Source organism: Anopheles cruzii, chromosome 3 (genome assembly GCF_943734635.1).
Source record: "Anopheles cruzii chromosome 3, idAnoCruzAS_RS32_06, whole genome shotgun sequence".
Classification (NCBI taxonomy): Eukaryota; Metazoa; Arthropoda; class Insecta; order Diptera; family Culicidae; genus Anopheles; species Anopheles cruzii.
In genome coordinates, this window is record NC_069145.1 from 35,681 (window position 1) to 57,467 (window position 21,787).

The 21,787-nt window shown below is 40.4% G+C and overlaps 2 protein-coding genes across 3 annotated transcripts; both read right to left on the reverse strand.

Moving 5' to 3' along the window:
• Positions 1–30: 30 nt before the first annotated feature.
• LOC128274293 (uncharacterized) lies at positions 31–1,545 on the reverse strand. The gene is made up of 2 exons (XM_053012431.1): positions 1,373–1,545; positions 31–1,195 (listed from the first exon to the last, which is right to left on the reverse strand). The coding sequence occupies exons 1-2, from the start codon at positions 1,543–1,545 to the stop codon at positions 31–33; spliced, it is 1,338 nt and encodes a 445-aa protein (XP_052868391.1).
• A 3,343-nt stretch (positions 1,546–4,888) lies between these two features.
• LOC128272104 (high affinity cationic amino acid transporter 1) lies at positions 4,889–9,249 on the reverse strand. 2 transcript variants are annotated; one of them, XM_053009838.1, is made up of 9 exons: positions 9,014–9,249; positions 8,046–8,115; positions 7,596–7,790; positions 7,312–7,538; positions 7,072–7,226; positions 6,593–6,984; positions 5,945–6,523; positions 5,728–5,889; positions 4,889–5,664 (listed from the first exon to the last, which is right to left on the reverse strand). In XM_053009838.1, exons 2-9 carry the CDS (start codon positions 8,086–8,088, stop codon positions 5,510–5,512), a joined length of 1,908 nt encoding a protein of 635 aa, XP_052865798.1. In that variant the 5' UTR covers positions 8,089–8,115; positions 9,014–9,249; the 3' UTR covers positions 4,889–5,509. The 2 variants fall into 2 exon arrangements, with proteins under 2 accessions (XP_052865798.1, XP_052865797.1); XM_053009837.1 differs by having other exon boundaries at positions 7,916–8,115.
• Positions 9,250–21,787: the final 12,538 nt, after the last annotated feature.

Consider the following 21,787-nt stretch of genomic DNA (forward strand, 5'->3'; position numbering starts at 1 on the left):
ACGTTAACTTGTGGGTCACTTCACTTCGTTTTATGGTGGACGTGCTTCACTACAATAGCCGAAGGGGATTTGCAACTCGCCGGTTCGCTGCTTTGAGTCAGTAAACTCTGGTATTTTCAGAAAGCAATTCTTAGTGTTGCTGTTTGCCATTTGGCCACTGCATATTGTATTGCTAGGGTCATCATCAGTATCACATACAGCGTTTTGTGTATGATTGTTGTTGTAGCACTCCCTTTTGCCAACACCACTTGGCTTCCCACCACCACTTTTCGTAGAATAATCGGTTAGGATTATTTTTGGAACATCCATACACGGTAAACCGTTCTTTCCCGCAGATTCCAGGTTTAGCTGGTATAAACTGTCTAGAAGGTTGTGTAATTTTTGTTGCTTTTCTTCACTGAGAGGGCCAAGAGAAAAGTTGCTCATGCTAATTTGCTCGATCTGGTCGAAGCTGGGCACCTCCGCTAAGTAGATTGTGCAGTCGCAACGTAAAGTTTCACCGCAATGCTCCCGGTTTAGAAGTCGGTTATCGATATGACCATTGGCAGAGAACAATCTTGATGTCCGAAATTTATGACGAATGGTCTCTGCTTGGAACTGGCAGCTTTGAAGGTATTCGAGATGCCACTGGATGCTATGTTTATGGTACGTACGCAGCACTTTTTCTACTTCCGATTGTAACAACGTTGACGGTTTGTTGACTGGCATGCACTGACCACTCAAATGCTGTTCGCTGCTGAGATCCTGGAAAGACTTTCTTCGCTTTCCATTTCTGCGATGTAATTTTGCCGTAAAAGCTGCGCTGCTGAACGCACGTGTGCTCGCCGGTGGTAAGTTGAAAGTTTCCAAAGTAATTCCTAGCACGTTGCTGCGTGCAGTAGAACAACTGTGTTGCTTTCGGTTTTGCTCATTTTGAAGTACAGCAAATGAAGTGCTTTGTAGCTGTACATGTTGTAGATCGTAGAAAGAAGGGTTTGCTCCGCATTGAAATGGTGTTACAGTGGAACGGTTGCTTCTTAAGAACCGTCCCGTTACAGCTAGTACTTGTTTCAATTTGTGCAACGTGTTCGCATTGTACAGAAATTGAAACCGCTCCGGAATTAGTTCAGTTGTATGGCTTCCGTGAGGTTGTAGTCGCGTGCACGGCACTTTGCGATTTGAACAACCAAGTTTCCTACGTTGGCCACCACTGGTGCTGCAAATAAGGGAAAAACGGAATACACATAATTTGCACAGCTAATAATATTGATAATAGATATAATTTACGGCTAAACATGAATAGCATCTCAAACATATTTATTGGACTAGTTGGCTGGAGAACAAATTGTATCATCAGTATAGAAGAGAAGGGTTTTATGAATACATTTCTTACCTCGGAAATGTAAGCAACGGAATTTTTAATTGTTTCCGGGATGGTTTGTGGAATTCCTCGCGTTGCACCTTTAACCCAACCGTTTTATTTTTTATAAGAATTCTATTAGTGTAACCACCCTGTTCACTACAAAGTGCGGGTGAATCGAGCTTGAACGAAACCGGTTTGAACATACGACGCAACACGGCATTGGTTTCGTTTAAAGGACTGTTCGCTCGATAAATAGGGTGGACACTTTGTGGCTTTTCAGTCACGTGTCTTACTCTATTGAGGTTGTTTCGTGAATGGCAGATCACTTTATGCCCGTACAATTGAAGAGGAGAATGTTTCAATTTTAATTCCATTGTACTACACTTTCCAGTAGCCGACCTAACTCTTTTCAGTTGAAACCCAAAATGACGACTGCAGGACTGCTAGTTCGCCGAGCCACATCCTTTCCAACGAGCAGTAACAAATATATTGATGATTTGTGAATCAGACGGTCATGTTCGGAAACGAAATTTATAGCTAATCATATTTGCATATTTGGAGGTAGTGCGTGTTTCATTTTAATATATACCCCTGCTTTGTTATGTGCCTATTAATAGCCGACATAGCCTTTTGATAGACATAAGAAGTAATGAGCCTTGTTTGGGAATACTCTCGACTACGAACGATACCGAACGATTTAGGACTTTCTTTTGATACCATCGAATTGTTTGATTTGTCGCTGCCGCTACCCCAGGCCCTGAGTCTTCGTTTGAAAAGCATGATGTATCGACTGACGACAGTTTTAATCCGTTATAGATGATACAATCTTATTACCATATCTCATCGTCTTGCTGCAAACTAGGTTATGGGGTTTTACAGAAATCAATTCTATAGCTTAGAGAATGGAATTGCATAATTTACTTTATTGGGCACTCTGAATTAGACAAGAATTTTGTAAACTGTTCATTTTGATCAGTCCTTTAATATTTATCGAACTGTGAATAAAGAATTCTAGCCCACTATCAACCAATTTGGTTTCACATAACTCTGTTAATTAACACATATTGGAAAAACACATGCTAGGCGTTTTGTGACGATTTGTACTTAATAAGTTCAGTAAAAAAATTAAACAAACACGTTGTTAAACGATTATTTAGTTTCTTTTGTTAACACTATTTTAATTAGTTAGTTTAAGAACTTTAATGTGTAATTTTTCGTTATTTCATAATTTGGTTTGAAACATATTTTTTAAACAAACGAATTCCTTATTTATTGCATATTATAGAATTGTACTAAAATATATTGCTTTGAAAGTTTCAGAACTCTAGCGCGATAGCAAGTTAGCAAAGAATAATCAATTGCATTCTCTGTACATAGATAATCTGCTATGACAAGCAATAGCGACCATTATGAGAAATCGTTGGAAATTGAATTGTGCCAAATTGAACGCATGGTTTTTGGTTCAACTCGGTTTTGCGCAGTACTTTTGTTATCCGCGAAGAAACGAAATGGCACCTTACCACTTCAGCTATTTACAAAAGGACAAAAAATGGAATGTTGGTTTATCGAAAGCGTTCAGGGTTCCTAGAGGCACAATGTATGAATAAATGGGTTCGATTCTCTGAATTTATTTAAAGTTACAACTGTAACCATTTTGCACAATGCACCGGTGCCAAGAGGAGTGATGGAATATGAAATAATACATTCAAACAAACTTCTAGCTGTATTGCTACCGGATTGTAAGTTCTAATTGGGTCAGACAACCTGACATGCTTATCGGTAGATATTGTCATTGGTAACCCTGAAGCACGAAACTAAGCATGACTTCTTGAAGTTTATGATAAAGTTTTACTTACTTTAAAGAGTACTGAAAGCAATTGTAATAGTGCAATGTTGATTGCGAACAATGATTTGGTTATTAAAAATATTAATGATAATTCCCTGGGACCTGTTGTTATTTGGAACTTTTGTTCACATATTTGCAATGATTAAATCAATAGACAACAATGATATTGTGATAATTTTTAAATAACATAATTTTGGAATCGTATCAAACCGGTTCATTGACAAATGGTCAATCTAACGATAAAGGGAAATTTGCTACATTAAAAGCTTTGCTGTAAAATCAACCCACAATGTGTATACTTGGTAAAAAGGCACAGAAATTGAACTCATACTCACATTTAATTGCCCTTTACGTAGGCTTTGCGATAACTAGCCTTTGGCTTCATGCACTGAAACAATAGAACGTCGTGTTCGTCTCACCGTGCAGACACTTCGTAGATAGTACACAATGACCAATTTACACGAGATTCGCAATTATGTGACAAATTAAATGTGCTTGCTTATGTGGTTTTGTATTTGATGCAGTTTGCTATCCTTTTGTTGAACCAAGAAATAGAAATCACAGAAAACACTATACCTTTTCTGGACACTGCAAAACCAGAGCACATTTCTACGCTTTTCTCTTCTAACGATAACTGCACTACTGTTGCTGCCACTGGGATTTGTCAGCCCGTGTCATTCATCGTGAAACCTTGTCATCATACTGTTAGGTAACCGCGGATAATTGTTCACAATCTCGAAGCTGGCCACAATACTTGTTTCGAGTACTCACACACTCTGTGCATTGTAATATAAAACCAGGTGAGCCAAGGCGGGCTCACAGGTTGCTGCTCTTCGGATGTGCTGTGAAAGCTAACTGATTTGGTCATTGATCGAAGATTTTCCTCTGATTCAGGCGATGGTACAAACACATATGAATATGGAAATTGCGTTTTTCGCTCGACAGGCCTAGCTCATACCACAGTATCGTTGTATTCGTGGAATAAGAGAAAATAGGAATACACTACATTGACAAATAGAATCTGCCAACACGGAGAATTTCCAACATTACATTGTTAATTAACAACTCAATTTGCAAACACATCAGAATATCGCATTTGATTTGTGTATTGTTTGTATTTAGCTACTGGCACCACTAATATTTACATTGTCACACTTGAGTGTTTGTGTACTTGGTAGGGAAAATTAGCGGTTAGGGAAATGATTGCGAAATTTTGGGTTTTAACACTTTAACTTAATACTGAATAAACATCACTTTAAGTTACCACTTTCGTCAGCTCCATTTATGCCAAAACAGTCTGCAAGAAAAGCATATTCGCTACTCTTTTCTAAAGATTTCCACCACAATGCCCGATTTTTTGTTTCCTTGAGCATGCGCGTTGGCTCTACTACGAAGTTCTTATCCGTGCCGGCTACATTCACACCAACTCAGCGTATATCCTTTCTTGATATGCGATTGTTTGTGATGTGAATGTTTTCTTACCTGTTGAAAGGGAAGGAACATCACTCTTGTTAGTGACTTTCAAAGCGGCATTCTCTTTCTCATCTAGATTTATTTGTAGGCAAAATTTGGTAGCCAAAAATGTGCCAGGAAAAATGGAAAGGATCTGATTTCTTTCTCTAAGCCCAATAATTTTCCAAATAAGTTGTAGTAAATACTATCAGATGTTATTATTATGAGTTGTTAACGAATGAGCCAATTTTTATTGTACAAGATAACACAGGACAATTTAAAGACTAACACAACAGCATCACTGCACGTTTTAAGATGAGAACTCCATTAGGAATTACACTGATAAAAAGTATTGCTGCAGTATTACAGAATTAGAATTGCTTTGCCTTGTAGATCACACATCTCTCATCAGTTTCTAGTTCGTCCAATTTTTGTCCTAATAGGTCATATGTATTCGTTGTCTTTTATATAAATACTTTAGAAGTAGTTGAGAAGCTGAAAATAGTTGCTATGCTTGGTAAATACTCAAGGCCGCGTATTATAGGCTCTAATTTTATTGATCTACTTCACCTCCCATTACGTTATTCAGTATTGTTATATTATCGCATGCACTTTGGTTTGCTTAATCACATTTAACGCATTCGGTTTAGAGCAATGTTAAAATGGATGGAAATAGTTGGTTTTAGCGCTCTGCTTATTTCTCACACGTCTTTTTATCCATAATATTCGCAATCGGTCTCATGTGAAGATCGGACAGTGAAAAAAATTTCTCAATTGACACAGTACTACTCATTGTTGCATATTCAATCCGTGAATTCTTCTACAGTGTCCTCATCTTCGAAAATCTCACTATCCGTAGAATCCAATTGTCAACTTTTGCAAGCCACACGAGTGTGCAAAATGGATCCTTGAGCTGAGCGGGAAGTAACAAGCGCGGTTGCCGCTAACGAAGATATACCGGGAGTGTTAGGCCGTTCTAGGCAAAGACAACACCATGTATCACAGCGAATAAATAAAAATAGCCCTGCAAAATAGACAACAATGTTAGGTTCGGTAACGTTCCTTGCTTTGTTGAACTTGTACCTACCGGCAAGAAACCACAGCAATAATGCTGGCCACGATAAAGCAAAAACTGCCGCAAACAGTATGAACGAGGAAAGTAAAGTAACTATACAAACGCTTGGACGAGCAGCATTTGTTTGATCATGTCGTGGAAATAGCCAAAGGACCACCGCTGGAGTTAGAACAACTACGAAAAGAAACGTTTACCTTATTTGTAAAATTTTCAACACATTGCTACTAACCAGTTACTCCAACTATGATGACGATGTTTTCTAACAGCATCAAACCGGCCGCCGTTATGACGCATCCCAATACTATAAGAACGATAAAGATGATTGCCAGATACCAGCTGTTGGCTGTTGGCAGACGTAGTGACTCTCTATCCATTGGACCAACCGTCGAGATCTTAATTTTTTGACGATATTCGTCTACGATGGCATCAATGTCGGTCGCAGAACTATCGTCGCTGTCCATGTTCTCTGGTTTTGCCAGAGCGATGCATTCGATATCAGATACTTGATCAGACAACACGGATGATTCTACAATGCTGGGCATACTACTGCTATTGGGAGCTTTTGGCGATGAAGGCTCCCCCAGCAGTAACCATTCGCGCTCGTTTTCCTCCCTATTTCCGGCTTGAGAAGTCGGAACTCCTCTCATTCCAGGAAGCAGGTGATTCGCAAAAACATTGGTAGTAGCAGCGCAGAAGTTTGTCGGTTTTCGAAAGCACCAAACATGTTTTTTACCCGTCCTTCCAGTGCTTTCGTTAGCATACGGTGGACCTGTGCTGAGGCGACTGTAGGCAAGACATGAAGAATCGCCTGAAAAGATGCTTTTAAGTAGTTTTTGCATATAATGACATAAAGTTTAGTGGAACATCGAATACCCACTTTGTTGTTGCTCTAAATAATGTGGTCGAAACGGAGAGTAAAGAAAGAGAAATGAACGCAGTAACGTCGCACATATGTGGCTGGCTGCCAGGATATAAGTAAGGTTTTCCAATGGACAAGCAAAAGCTAGCATCGCACATAAGCTGCCACCGGTGAAGATGGTGAGTGTAGGGCTGCCACTTTCCCTACTCTCGTAGCCAATCTGCTTCGACAGAATCTTCCAGTCTGAAGTGGTGAGTTGTACAATGTGTGCAAACATCTCGGGAAACAGCTCCAACAAGGCCCCAGAACAGGTTATTACCAGCAAGCACGCCACAGCAGGAATAAGCTTTTGGAAGTCCTTCAACTCCAGGATAAAGAGCAGTGGCACAGCTTCGTATGCGTGGTTGGTACTGTTTGAAAGGTAAAAATAATAACCAAGTCTCAGGGAACTATTTATATATTACTATTAACTATTATAGACTGAATGTAGCGCTCACCTGAACTTTAGCAACATAGTACAGCACGCCCCAATGAGTTCAATGGATAATAAAATGATGGACAGCACAAGCACCCCCAAGAGCCGTTTTATGTAATTACCGGTCAATAAATCATTAGAATAGGTGAATGTGGATAAAGCCGTTCCAGAAAGAAGCTGTTGGATGGCACAAATCATTATACAAATTTAAGGCATGAGTTTGAAATATCACACTTGTTTATTATGTTTAGATCAGGCTTACCCCTGCTATACCCTTCGGCAACATAGGCTCACTATGGAGCAGGCTAACACTTCCAGTAAATACCGTGATGATGCCGACCAACATAATAACCGATATCACACCGCCCACCATTAGAAATCCGAATATGCGAGTGTTTTCTAGTCCGAGCATAAACATTCCAGTCACTATGAAGATAACTACCACTCCGATTACGTCCGGCCATGGTTCGTTGGCGGCAGAGTTGCGTCCTGTAAAGCCGGCAAAACAGTTTTAAAGAAAGAAAGAGAGCCACCAACTAAACATACCCAAGAGATACATCCGGGCCAAGCCGCCAGTCATAGCATCAAGTGAAGAACTGAGCGTCCGCACAAGAATGGCACAGGCGGAAAACAGAGCTAATAAGTCCATCCATTTGGCGAGAAACAAGCAGAAAAAGTCCAGACGATGCGTTGTGCGAAGGTAAGAAATCTGCAATGATTTGATGCCAGATTTGCAGGTTCCTGCGAAAGGAAACTGAGTTTGAGAAAACGGGGATTTTCGTGTGTTACCAATGAAAAAGATAATGAAATGATGAAACCTGCAAATGTTTTCTCTCAAAATTAATCCGCTATCAGCGAACACTTACCTGCTAGCAATGCGTACAAACCAGCGAGAGCAACACATAGCATAGTAGCAGGGCCACCGGTTTCATTATACGCTAACAGCTGCACTAAAATTAGAGATCCCAACGTCCATCGGCTACCAGTTCCACTTACCACACTTTCGAATATATTCGCCATATAAATCAATTTCAATCATCCAAAATCAGATAGAAGCGGAGCAATGCTGAAATGTGATCAAATTGTAATGTACAATACCTAATTGAGTTCATTTCTTTGCTTCTTTTTAGAGGTCTAATGTGAAACGGAATATTAGAGAGTTAAAAAAAAACGCAACACGTTGAGGTATTCGTGAATAGCTATAGTTAACCTGGAAAGAGCCCTTATTGAAAATTTTCTCACGAATCGGTGTATGATTTTTTGTTAGGTCTATGTTTAAACTAGGCTCTAATTGAAATTGTCTTCAATTTGATTTTAGTGTTATTATTTTATATATGCCGAGCAAGAAGACTTGTTTAATCAAAACGTAGTTGATAGATTGGAGACAGGAATCACGTAACGAAATTGTTAAACAACAACCTCTCCAATAATACAACGATATTCCTTGCACGTATTTGCAGGGATACGTAACATAATTATGAGCATAACAACAAGAATGTTTCTCGCACGCATACCATTATCCAAAAGCTAGGCGAAATCGATCGATAAGGATTAAGATACCTCTTGGCGTTGATCGGCAACCGGTGTTGCCTTTTCCATGTGGATTTCCATCGAATGGAAACACCAACTTTCCCCGTTAAGTTATGAGGATAAATAGTGTGGCACGGAACACTGACTATGCAAGAAATGTGTTTTCCTACGTTGACCTACAACGTTTTTCTATTTGGTATTGAAGTGCTGCCCGGTTTTGCATCATAGTAAAAGTGCTCAACTATTATTTTCTTCATTCTACAGGATTGGTTTAAACTATTCAAGCTATCAATGGTCCCTGTTTGTAAATACTGTTTATTTTCATAATTTATGTACTTGTGAGAAGGAATTACACTGCAATAGTTTTACGACTTGTTGAAAGCACTCTGCACTCTCTTGTTGGTACACTGTGGGGGAATCACCACTCTACTTACCAAGGTTATGAATTGTGAGGAAAATGTGTCATTGAAATTAACAAGTTTGTGCACTAAACAGGAACAATATTGCGGCAGCAATACGAATACATGAACATTTGATCGTATAATCGTAATTTTAACCGGGCGAACCAGCAAATGATGAAATTGTTAGTCTGGTAATCTAGCTGTTTAGCAATGTGCAGTCTAGGTTTTAGGCAACCACACGCGAATCGAACTTCGACCTACAAGTGCTCCTCAGCTTGACTCCAGCTTGTCACAAGAACCTCGCACGACTCCAGCTTGTCAGAAGAATTCCGTGTTCTTCGAGTTTGTTTGTTGTTTGCTGGGAAAAAAGAAAAACCTCAATGCGACTGCGTACGGTTTGCACATAAATCGATCGATAATTCCTACAGCTGATGATGTTGCAATAATTTGATGTGCTTAATCAAAACGGTTTGGTGGATGTCCCGGCTAACGGTTCCGATTCGAAGTTCCATTTGGTAAATTGAAAGCTTTCTTGAAAATGGTTCTTGTACTTGCTAATTCAAAAATTCGAGCTAATGTTTTCTAATTTTGCGAAGACAAAGATTTTTTTTTAAGTTTAGGGTAAGATAGTCCGCGATTTAAGGCGAAACCTCATCGATTAGAGGATCAAACAAGTAACAGATAACATAAAAAAATTTGCCGAGTTCATCAGCATAACGTTTCAAAGATAACTTTCACAATTTAGTTTTCTTAGCCTTCTTAGTTCACTTAGCCTACCTATTTATGAAGAAAAATAGTCAAATATGTTTGTTTTTTTTTCTAAATTAAAAATTAAATAATAATATTGCTTGTGGAACAAACTTATCGTTCGCCGTGGGTGCATTTTGATTCAATTGTTCTGCAGCTGTTGTTTTGAACATTTTATTAATTTCATTTATTGGTACGTATGTCGTGCAACCAATAATTTAGCATGGTTTTGCGTTTCGGTCGTTAATTAATTTTGTTCCAATTTTTGTATCAAGATCACGAATCTTCAAAAGATGGGTTTGGCGCAAGCGGTGTGGTAGCAGGTTTTACCGAATGTTCTACTTCTGCACACTGAAGGTGTGAAGTCTGCATCACTCTTGCACCGAGCAAAACGAACTAAAACGGAAGGGGCATGTGCCTGATCAATACTTGAAGTTGGAACGATGGAGAACCCAGCTAATTAAACATTGTCGTGGAGATTGCACCAGCGGTGTTGAACGGAGCAACCGCAAAGCTTGCAGGGTTCAATGAAGCTCGGGTACGATCACGAGGAAAAGACGACACGAAATGATAAGGAAACAGCACCATGCTCTGAAACTAAAGGACATTCCAATAATGTAGAAGACTGGTGGTATTAAGAAACCCCCGTTGTAAAATGAGGTCACGGACATGAATTCGATTGCCGTTTTGATATTCACATTCAGCGCGATTCTGCGGATGATGCAACGGAATAATGCAGACTTAGTCATGCAGTTTTGAAGATGGTAGTGAACTATTATCTTATACTTATTTTCCATTCCATTTTACCATTTCCATTTCATTGTTCTTTTTCTACCACTATTTGATTCTCTTCTCTTCTCTTTGAAACAGTGTATCGGCTTTTTCGCACAATATCGCACAGTTTTAAGGCAGCGTGTGTACTACAATTATGAAGTGTAAATATGCGTTTCAATTATTAAGGTAATTTGAGCCGTTATTGTTCTTTATACTCTGATAGTGATGTGCAATCGCGATGTAATGAAAAAACCAAACTAGGTTAATCATCTTCTTCCTATGCTAACTCTGCACTATGCTGTCTCATTAATCAAAGCCGTTTAAAATATTGGGGTTTTGTTAATTGTTTCATATCTCATATGATGCTAACACTTGGTTTTACTTAGGTGTAACTTTTAAAACGGTTCGATAATAATGAATTGTGACCCCCGCATCGAACTGTCATCTTATTCCTGGCAACTTGGCGAGTCTTCTAACATTCGCCCATTTTTGATCTTGCAATTTGGACCAAATCGTTCATCTTTTGATCTTTTTTTTAATGTTCGGTGGCTACCTAGCACCGAAAGTGGCAAATTGTGTATGTAGGTGAATGCATTATTTTCCATCTGATAATTTTGACATTCCAGAGCACGGAGATTAAAATATGAAGCTTCTCTTGTCAAAGGGGAAGTTTCGTATCTTCGTTCGTTGTTTTAAAGGATGGCTTTGGCCCATTGAAAGCCATGGAACGAAAAACAGGAAGGCATGGTTCGAGACGGCATACGCGACTTCTATGAATAAATAATGTTACAAAAATGTTCAAGTTTAATCCAAAATTTACTTTGGAAGAGCTGATTGGGCCGTGGCAAAGGTTAACACCATATTGGAGAACGCAAAGTCATTTAACGTGTTTCGATTCATTGGCTTTAGTATGTTTAACGTTTTTGTTACATACGGTAATGGACAAATTTGATTAAATATCGAATGCTTCGAGCACGTCGTTTTCAGTACTTCAAATAGCAGAGGACGCGCGTGAATGGTTTTCAAGCGTGTAATGGAATACGCAGGTATCTGGCAGCGAATTTAAAATATTAAAATTTAATCATAAGATCGCGGAATCCTATGGTTTTTGCTACCCTTACTGATGTGTTTCCAAGCATAAAGTTCAACGCCGTGCCCGCCGTTGTTAGAACATGCAACAAGACACATCTGGGATTGCGAGCATTGCAAATGTCTTTCATTCAGCATCGTGTTTGCATGGTGCCGACAGGGTATGGATCGCAACAACTGTACACAAAATCTGCCATCCCGAAATTCAGTTAATCCAATCCACGTAAAGATACAACAGAAGAAGTGTGTGCAGGAAAATATCTTTATGTTTATGGGCTTGGAAGTGTGTCGTGCAGAAACCAGACTATCCAGAAAAAGGAAAAAAAGATTTTGCAAAGCAGCACACAAGCGAACCATTTCGCCCTGCATGGTTGCCCGATACGGCACGGACAACGTTTCTCCTTCTGCTATCACACAAGCACTAGTACGATTAAGGAACCTATAATGAACAGTGGCCGAAAACGGTACTCTCAAGAGTTTGACGGCTAGTATAGAGGGTTCGCAGGACTTCGAATCGATAGTGAAACACGAGAAAAAGTGGCCGGGTAAATGGCCAGTGAACCGAAACGTGGATGAAACGAGTTCGCCGTTTGCCGTTTCACTTCCGCATTGGAAATCATCTCCCTCCTTAGCGGAAGTCCGATGGTTTCAGACGTTTTTCTCCACCCATTGAGTGGTGTTCAATTGTGGTAAATATATCTCGCGAAATGACCACGACGTTGCCTCCTTGGCCAAATGCTTTTATTGATTGTTTTGTAGCCCTTTCGGAGTAAATATTTGGTAGACTAGTTCAAGGGTTAGTAAAAATTGAACATTTTCACCCTTATCGTTGCGGAAACCAGAACGATATCGGTATCGATGGATGAAACTTGAAACGAGCATGTTGAAAGAAACCAATTATGACAGCCTTCAGGTTCTCAGGGTACTTGTTGGTATGGAAAGTTGTTAGGTTGCTTGCGGACTACAATTTAGGGAGACAAAAATTCGATACCAATTGAAGAGATTCTTGGGAAAGCGCCTTCACATTTGACGAAAAGCAGGTTCAGTAAACGAAGGATAGAGCATCAGCATGACGTTCTGTCTATCCTCAAGAACCAACCGCTTATAAGAACTCCAAATGACACATGGGTCTTGCAAACACCTATAAAATAAGAACAAAAGCGAATAGTCTAAAGTATAATTAAATTCAATTTGAGTTTAATTAACAATGATTTGTTTAAATAAGGATCAAATTTGGAGTGTTCGAATTGTATATGGAGTGTATATTGGAAGAACTAAACAGTATTATTTTTAATACCTTTTCCTTCTGCTTTAAATGAAACAAATATTGTTATGTAAAACTGATCAGCTTACTGCGCAAAAAAGGCCGGCATACATATGGATTCATTCAAAAGCAACAATCGTTACACTGCAATCAACAAGCCTTTTTTCGCTTCCGTCTTGAAAAGTTTTGGCCATGAATAAGCCTGACCCATCATAGCATATTAAGATGTTATCGAGGGCTATCGAATTTCCGTCACCGTCTTTGGTTTCGTCCACCACGGTCTGTTTTAATGCCACCACAGCAGGCCATGACGACGTCTTTCGGTATCGTTGTGGAAAGATTATCATCGTTTGGACTTAGTAACCCGTCCAGCGCTGCTCGGCTGCTGTGAACCGCTAAGCCGGCTCTTCAGAATCATGGACCAAAGTGGAAGAAGTTGCTGGTATCACAGAATGTATTTTCTCATCCTTCACATGTCAACTGTGACAAAACGGCCCGCACACTGCATGCGATGGTAATCATGGACCGCGAAGTGCAAAGCGCGCAAATCATTTAAATCCGCTTTTGCGATGGTTGTCGTTTTGTCCTGCGCGTCGCGTCGCGAGAAGTATGGTAGAGCAACGCTGAATAAAGCGCATTATTTTATGTCAGCCATACGAAAGACGAACCACGATGGAGTGAAGTGCAGATAGTAAGTCGTTGCGTTTAAAATAACAGATAAGCCGAACTAACCGATGCCGATGTGGTTTCTTTTTAATGTAACGCCTGTCGCTAGCGACGGATTCGTTTCGGTGATTCGGGTCCGTCGTTGCGTTCAAAGGCTCGATAAAAGTGTCATCTCTAGTGCTTTGTGGTTGGCCTGTCTGTGTCGTATTGAAGTTCAAGAATTGTAATCAGAACCGACTTAAAACTGGAAGGGCTGTTGTATTGCGTTCCGCCCGCGGAGAGATGACAACAATAAGTTTCTTTGTCGGTGGTCAGGCAGTGACATTGGTGGGAGTTCTAGTGGTTTGGTGTCACCTTGAGCATCACGAACACTTTCTTCGACATCTTGAAAAGCCTCAAATAGCCATTAAGAGCGGGAGGAAATAAAACACATTGACATTTAATTTATTCCTATCCATTAATTACGAACCATAGCGGGAAGTGTACCACTTGGCGAGGGGTCGTCCGGTCAAAGGACAAACATCTTCACCTCACGTGGCTCACGCACAAAGCATACTAATCGCCCTTCGGTAGGGCAGAAGTATTGCGAAAATGAGAATCCTAACGCTTCAAGGGGGAACTACTTTTACCGACGCTCTTCTGTGACGCTGATAGGAATATGAAAAGGATGAAAATGAGGAAAAACAATAAAATAGAGATTAGCTGCTGCTGGGCCTTTTGCCTGATTTTTCCGTATGTTGTCCGCGTCCGTCATATGGGATTGTTCACACATTTCTGGTTCATTAACGACTTCCACGACGACAACAATGATGTGCGGAGCGGTGAATTAAGCTGTTTTTTTCTTTTCTTGGAACACCGCAGTGGATGGCAAAATTTCACTACAACTTTATTCTCGTTTTCGCTTTCTATGAAAGCCCGTAAAGTGTATTACAAAAGTTTATGGTTGATATGAGTGCTGAGTAGTTATACGACGTTTGTGAAAAAAGTTTAACAATTTTCAACGGGGTTTGTTCAACTTACTTAGTATGAGCAACAAATGTTAAGTAGTCCTGCTGCGTTGCTCCTGCATAGTTACAACACAGACGATCTTGTATCTACCGACACCGTCTATTATTGTATCATTGTCGATGCCGTCCTCTCATCTCAATATTGGTCTACTTGAGTTCTGTCAATCTGGTTGCCCCAGAAGACTTTACGAACTGCTTGCGCACTAAGTTGTACGCTCTTTTTATATTTTGTTTTTTATGAAGAAGCTTAAATGTTCCGTGTTTATCTTATTGACTTTCAGTTCCCACTCTTCATTTTGTATATTTTATAAATCAATTTATCTGGGGAGTTTGGGTAAAGTAAATATATTAAATAGTTCAATCACTGCCCAATCTAACGGTTAAACCTAGACAGTTTTATAGAAATATGTTTATTGGTGGGATATATTTACAAATATAAATTTGACGGATTTATTTCTTTCATTCTACTCATCATGATTCATAGTGATACTTCTACCGATATAAAAGAATAATATTATCAATAAGTTTTTTCGTTGCCCCATTTCCATCGTATTTACTAAGGACTTACAGAGACTATGATGAAGTAGTTCACCCAGCTTAACTCCACAACCTCACATCTCTGGCTTTGAGAGGTTTTTCTACGCTCACTTTCCGTTCAATTATAAATGCCTTGTAAACATCTGTAATTGTTTTCGAGGGTCTAACTGATATGCTTGCGTTCTTCTTTTTGCAGCCTCTGATTTCCTAAGGCGTAGGACACCCTACCCAATTTCTTTCTTAAGAAGATTACTTCTCCCGTTCTAGACGCTGATGGGGAAGTGTCTCTAATTTCGTGCTAAATTGCTAACCGTTCGTTATGTTGAATAAATTGGACTGAGCAGCTGTAAAAACTGAGGTCGAAACCCAATGGTCTAGGGTTTTGTCTGCTAGGCACTGGGCGCGTTCCGGATCACCGAGGCTCCAAGCTGCCGCCAAGACGGGCGTGTTAATCAAATAATAAATGACACCGTTTTTTTAAAGGAATTTCACGACACAACACCCTCTTTACAAATGCGGTCGTCCAGGGTATTGCGGAATGAGTTAGTTGAAAATGAGTGTGACGTTGATTAATTGTTTGAAAATTTGATTTTCGCTGACTTACAGCCGAAAACCTGCAGCGACAGACATTTGCTTTCCTTTGCCATGAATGAATGTCAACAGCGTATCGGTTGGTTTACGGGTTACATTTTTCGTGAAGATCATTACATCTCCCGTTTAACGGAAGTACAACTTTTTTGCATGCTGAAGAGAAACGCGGAAGCCAACGCTATAAATCAGTTTCTGGGCCCATAATAAGTCCACCGGTTTTCCCAGCTGATTTTCCAGCAGTGCCTACAGTCAGAACTATGATGCACTAGAACGTCTTTTCCTTCCTCCACCATAAATCATCATCCAATTATTATCGGTGATCCAGAACGGAGACCAAGGATCGTTTCGTCATGTATTTTCTATCAAGCCAAAGGAGTGGTGCGGAGCAATGAAGAATGCGAAAACGCAAGATACTGCGACCTATTTTCTGCCCAATTTTCCCCGCGCATGGGAGTGAACGAAAGTGTCAACGAGTCCGAGACGGATGATTAAGTGGCCAAATGAGATAAGGAATTGTGCTCTGAGGTCAGTCATAGAAATCAGCAAGGGGGATTGCTATCAGCATTCGCATTCATCATCGCAACGGTGCAATGGTTAGTATTTCTGCTTGGTTTTGTCAGTATACTTTCATTGTTTCTTTCGTCATTTTTCTTCACTGGTTTGTTCGATGATCAGAATGAGTAAGGTGAAAGTAATCAAATGCTGTAAAATATGTTTCGAACACATTTTTTTCATTTGTTGTAAGATATTTCACAGGAAATAGAAAATACCGAACTTCAAGTGCTAGAAATGTCTTAACATGAATTTGATGTTGATAGATGTTATATTTGCAGTTTCTACCAGTTTTGGAAACTTAGAGTTCACATATACATCTGTTTAGATAAAATATACATGATATAGTGAAACTTTTACCCTTAGCGACTAACAATCACTGTATAATCACAATGTAAATACTCAATAAATCGGCTGACAGACTGTGAATGGAAAACATAATTCTCATGTATCTAGTATATAATACTTTGTCCTTTCGGTTTGTTGAACTAAGATTACTTGCTTCAATAGAACCTATTACCAAAAACAGAGTTTATTGGGTTTGTCACTAAGGCATGCAGCATGCAGCAGATGATGAATACGTTGCTGACTGTTATTCAGTCAGATGCTTGTTTGAAAAGGATCGCCTTGTGTCGCCCTTTTTAGTATTGCCCCACTTTCCTGCTTCCAGATCGCAGTCAAAAGCATGAAACGGAACTGAGATTCAATCAGGTGGATTAAAGGCTAATGAATTATGTTAAGTGTACTTCGCTTGTCCCCTCTCTTCTGCGTCACGGTACTCGTACCAGGATGAGCCTGTTTTTTCATTTTGATTTGTTGACCGTAAGTGGTACACACATGTGGGTCGTAAAATTTTATGAAAACAGCCGTTTTTTGGCACAATAAAAAGCACTCCTAATTGAATACGCTCGTGATACGTGATCTGGGAGTGCGATTGGCTCATTTTGGCTAGGGTCTTGAAGGGTGTTACAGTCCACCCAGATCCCTTCATGTTAGCCTTCTGCTTCTGGCGCATAGCAAGTAACTTGGCTTATATTCAAATGGTTTCCCTTGATTCCCTCCTTGTCATATGCCATATTGCTCCGCGTGTCACTTAAAGGTAAAAGGTCGAAGGTGGTTTCGGAGACCAAGGAGAATGATGGTCATTATTTTCGCACATGCAATCATCAAAAATGCATAGAATATCATTTATTTGAACGACGTTTGCTCCCTATACGTTGTAATGCGCGTTCCAAGCATGAGAAGATTCTCATCTTGTTCTGCACTGTTCGGGTTCTCTGAAGTAGAGTAACCTCTCGACTATAAGAAGAAATCTTGGTGGAATAAAATATTCTTCGGGTTTGGGTGTGTTGATACATTTTCGAATGGCAATAACAATTTATCTAGTCTTTGTAATCGGTTTCAAATGGAACACCAATCGTTGTGGTTGGCTGTCTGCTGCGTTTGGCATTTTTATGGACCTGCCGCCCATGGTTGGGACATTTCCCCATGTTTGTTACATTTAGTGCGAATTATTAAAGAGACCTTGTGACAAAAACTTGAATGACGAAATGCACATGCCGTCTTGAGATTGAAAGTCAGGACGAGTTCTATAACTGTTGACCTAAACTAATACGACAGGTCAAACGTGAGCTCGTACAAGGCTACACGCAGAGAGTGTTAATAAATTGAATGACATAAATTAAGAGCCATCTGAGACGTGCCATGATCGATCGACTAGCGGCTCGGAAGGGACCAAACACCGATGTATCGTAAATCGAGCCTCGTGGGGATTTCGCTACCAACCGCTACATGGACAGACCGACAAAAAGGACAAGTCCGATCCACCAAACCAGCTAACGCGCCTTCCGCTTTCGGAACGAACAATGACCGAAAATCACGTACAAACTTTTTCTATTTGCTGTCTATTAATTCTCTTGTTTTTCTTCCCGTTCAACGGCCTTCCTTTCCAGAAGCAGGGTGTCGTTGCGTTATCTTAGGGACATCGAGAGGCAGCTACACACCATCGGCCGGATGATTGCGTGGCGCTGATTCATTATAGAAAAGTTGCGTCTTGTTGGTCAGTCATCTTTATCAGTTTTTGTATAAACATGATAGACGATAGCTGGCAACTTATGCAAACAGATACTCCGCGAAAATATGTTCTGCGTATGTTATTCATCATAGATTTACCTAAAATATTCACCAGTTTCATTAATGCTATAGTTTTGCCACTGTCGCTAAATTAAGCCACAGGCGGCTATTTTGCACAGTTTTACCTATTTAGGTTACATAGCAGGCCAATCTGGCCTTTTTACTGTTATCACTAATCGCATTTCATTTGCTTAACAATGTAGGGAAAACTGCTTACAAGATTTAATGCAGCATTTCTATCCGGTGAACACAGAACGTTTATATTCTTTTGTATTCACGAGTACTACACATTATGACTCCCTAAGCTAAACAAAAGAGTTGTTATGTTTATTTCCCGAATTTTCGATATTACCTAGGTGATGTATATTTTTGTTTTTATAGGACTTGATATAATGACAAGGATTCATGATTAACTTGTGAAATTATGGAACTATTTTCTTTCAAAACTCACATTGTTGCTTATTATTCTTCGTTTACCAGAACGCAAAGGAGGCTTCCACTTATTTTTACATTGCGATGGCCGTTTACGATTCCATTCGACCATTTATGCTGGGATTCGGTTCACACCTCTGGTACCGCCGCGTGGTACGTAGTAATGGGCTACACCACACCGACGCCTGTCTCTATTTACGGCCATTGGGACCAAGAGACATAACTAATTAGTGTTGGTCATTCATCCCAATCTTATTTATTGCGATACCTAGAAGTTCATTACTGTTAACAGTTAGTGGACGAGTTGAAGGATCATGCTGCCCAAGGTACTGCGCGCCAGCGAGGCAAAGATGGATGGACGTTTTGCACCATAACGACTTCTTTGGTGCTCCCCGATGGTGGTGGTCTTCAAGATGCAGGATGGTCAGCGTAAAACTAAAATTAACAGGGAGCAATCAACAACAAAGGAGTGCAGAACTGTGTCTCCGAGTAATTTTGCGACACAAACGCGACCGCATGCTCTGCCACGCTATTCGCACGAACACGAAATGGCTTCACCTTTAGCCGAGCGCCCCCGCGAGCAGAAAGAGGGTCCATGGTTAGAACTCGTAAAGGGACGCATGTGGACAGCTCTTACTGTCGGCTGCGGAAGTAGATGGTCTACTTATAGCAAGACAAAGAAAAAGACATTAAATTTATTTCCTTATCCGAAATGAGAGATGAGGTTAATGAGAGCCACTTCATCAGCGACACTGATCACAGAACGGAAGAGCTAGCGTAATGGAAATACCGTTTTCCGTCTTGTGCAGCGTATCCGTAGCCTGTATTCTGTCCCGACGGCGTCCTCTAACCCCCCTTCAATTATCTCATCACCTTCCTCAGCTGGTAAGACATCTTAAAGGAGATTCTGGGGGCGGTCTGTGTTTTTACGGCCATGCATAGGCCTAATTTCTATGCGTAGCTTTTAAAATGTTTGTTGGAATACTACCAACATTTACTCAGTATAGAGGGGGTGTGACTGTGTAGCAATGAAAGGCTACGCAGTCGTGACAAAAACTGTACAGGATTCAAAACCGGATAGCGGTCCTTTATGATGTATGACAATTGCATTGACATAACCGTGATACCCCCCGTGACGCACGGATCCGGGGAAGTTTCCCACTTTGGGGCAAATGGACTATAAAACTAAACGGGTTCACCGCCAAGCCGGCCCGCCGCACCTTGAAGTTCCGAAACCAACACGGTGTTTAGCGGTCGGAAGCGGTCTCGTGCTTTAATCGTTTGCCGTAGCTTCTGGCGGACGCGGCTAAGCGCGGTTCGAAACGATTCGGAAGAAAAGTTTTAAACCACATGTACCATATACACACAAGGGCGACCTTTTCTATTTTCGGTCCGTTTCAAAGGGATGAGTCGGAAATAACAGTTTCAGATGACTGCGGTTTAACTACAGGCATGCGAAACGAGCGAAATGAGGACTAGGGAGAAGCGTCAAAAAGCAATCCGCAAGTCAATCCCAAAAATTGCTTCAATATTTAATGTCATACCGGCCTACACTTGGGTCTCCGTTGCAGTCAGAGTATGAAATCGGTTTAGGACATCAGCCGAAAAGTGGAGTAGAATGCTACAGAGTTACCGGGACGGCCTGCAACTATTATCTAACTGAATTAAATTATAGAAACCGAATTAGCTTCAATTTAAATTTCTTTGCCCAGTCTTAGTGCGTCGGCAAACGGAAGAACTTTCTTGGATCTATGCACTGTTTTTCCGATTAAGCATCCTGACTAATAAACTTCCGGTTTCTGAAGTCGATGTTGTTTAGTCATAATTTCCTTTGATTCTAGCTTCATACATAAGTGCTTGACCGTTAGCTTAGAGTACTACTGAGCCCCAGGATTTTAGTTTTTCTTATTTGTTTTAGTGATTGAAAGTGTCTGCTAGGGGTATTTCTATCATATTCTATTGTTATGTGTAAAGTTTCTTATATGATCCTTTACGTAAGTGTTTTTCGTTTATTCCCATGTACTTTGAGAAACATGGCATTCTTTTGTATCGAAGCAATGACATTTATGCTGCAACAATGCTTGCTCAGTTTATAAACCTAAATTTCTTTTCTTAAGTTTTCCGCTCAGCGGGAAAGGGGGAATCTCAAAGTGCCGCGCTTACTGGCGATATGACTGTCGTTGGAATTTAATTTAAATTATTCAAAACTACCTTCAAGCGCCTGGCAATCTACTCTTGGCGGCATGCCGTCTTGTTTGCTCCCCAACCCGTCGGTCGACAGTACGCCCGGAAGCCCGTTTACCAAGATGACACGTCCAGGAGGCTGCGGATGATTTATTTCAAAACATGATTCAGCGGTGGCACCGGTGACGGCTGCATTCGACCAGGATCAAGATTTAAATCAATTATGTAGCTGCAAACAAACCCAGGGAGAGACTGCTAACCCTGTGAATTCCCGTCCCGGCATGCTTCATCTTGTGCGGAAATCGACTAAACTGTTACAGTTTACAAATTGAATCCGGTCGTTTCAAATCGCCTCCGGGAGGTCAGACCGCGTTCCACCAAGGGACGATAACAAGCCTTCTACAAACAAGATTACACTTAAAATTAGGGTTGACATTCGACCATGCCGCACAAATTCCAGACCCTTTTTGCCGCACACAGTTGGGTCCGTGGGTCGCTTTGCAAATGTTTGCTCATCATTTCAACTAAAGCATGTCCATCTTTGTCGACTTTTACTAATGGCGATGTGGCGAACCGGAAGAAAGCAAATAACGGAGTTGGCGGGAAAAAACAGATAGAGACAGAGAAAGGGAAAGAGAAAGGTAAACAGAGAGAGAGAGAGAGAAAGAGAGAAAGAGAGAGAGAGAAAGGCGAAGAGAAAGAGTGGGAGAGTTGAAGAAGAGAGGAATTTCGTTTTAATTTATCTAAGGAATACTTTGAAATGAAAACGAGTTGAAAATGAACTGAAAACTTAAATTAAAACTGATGGCTAAGCATGAATTTTGGTTTTTT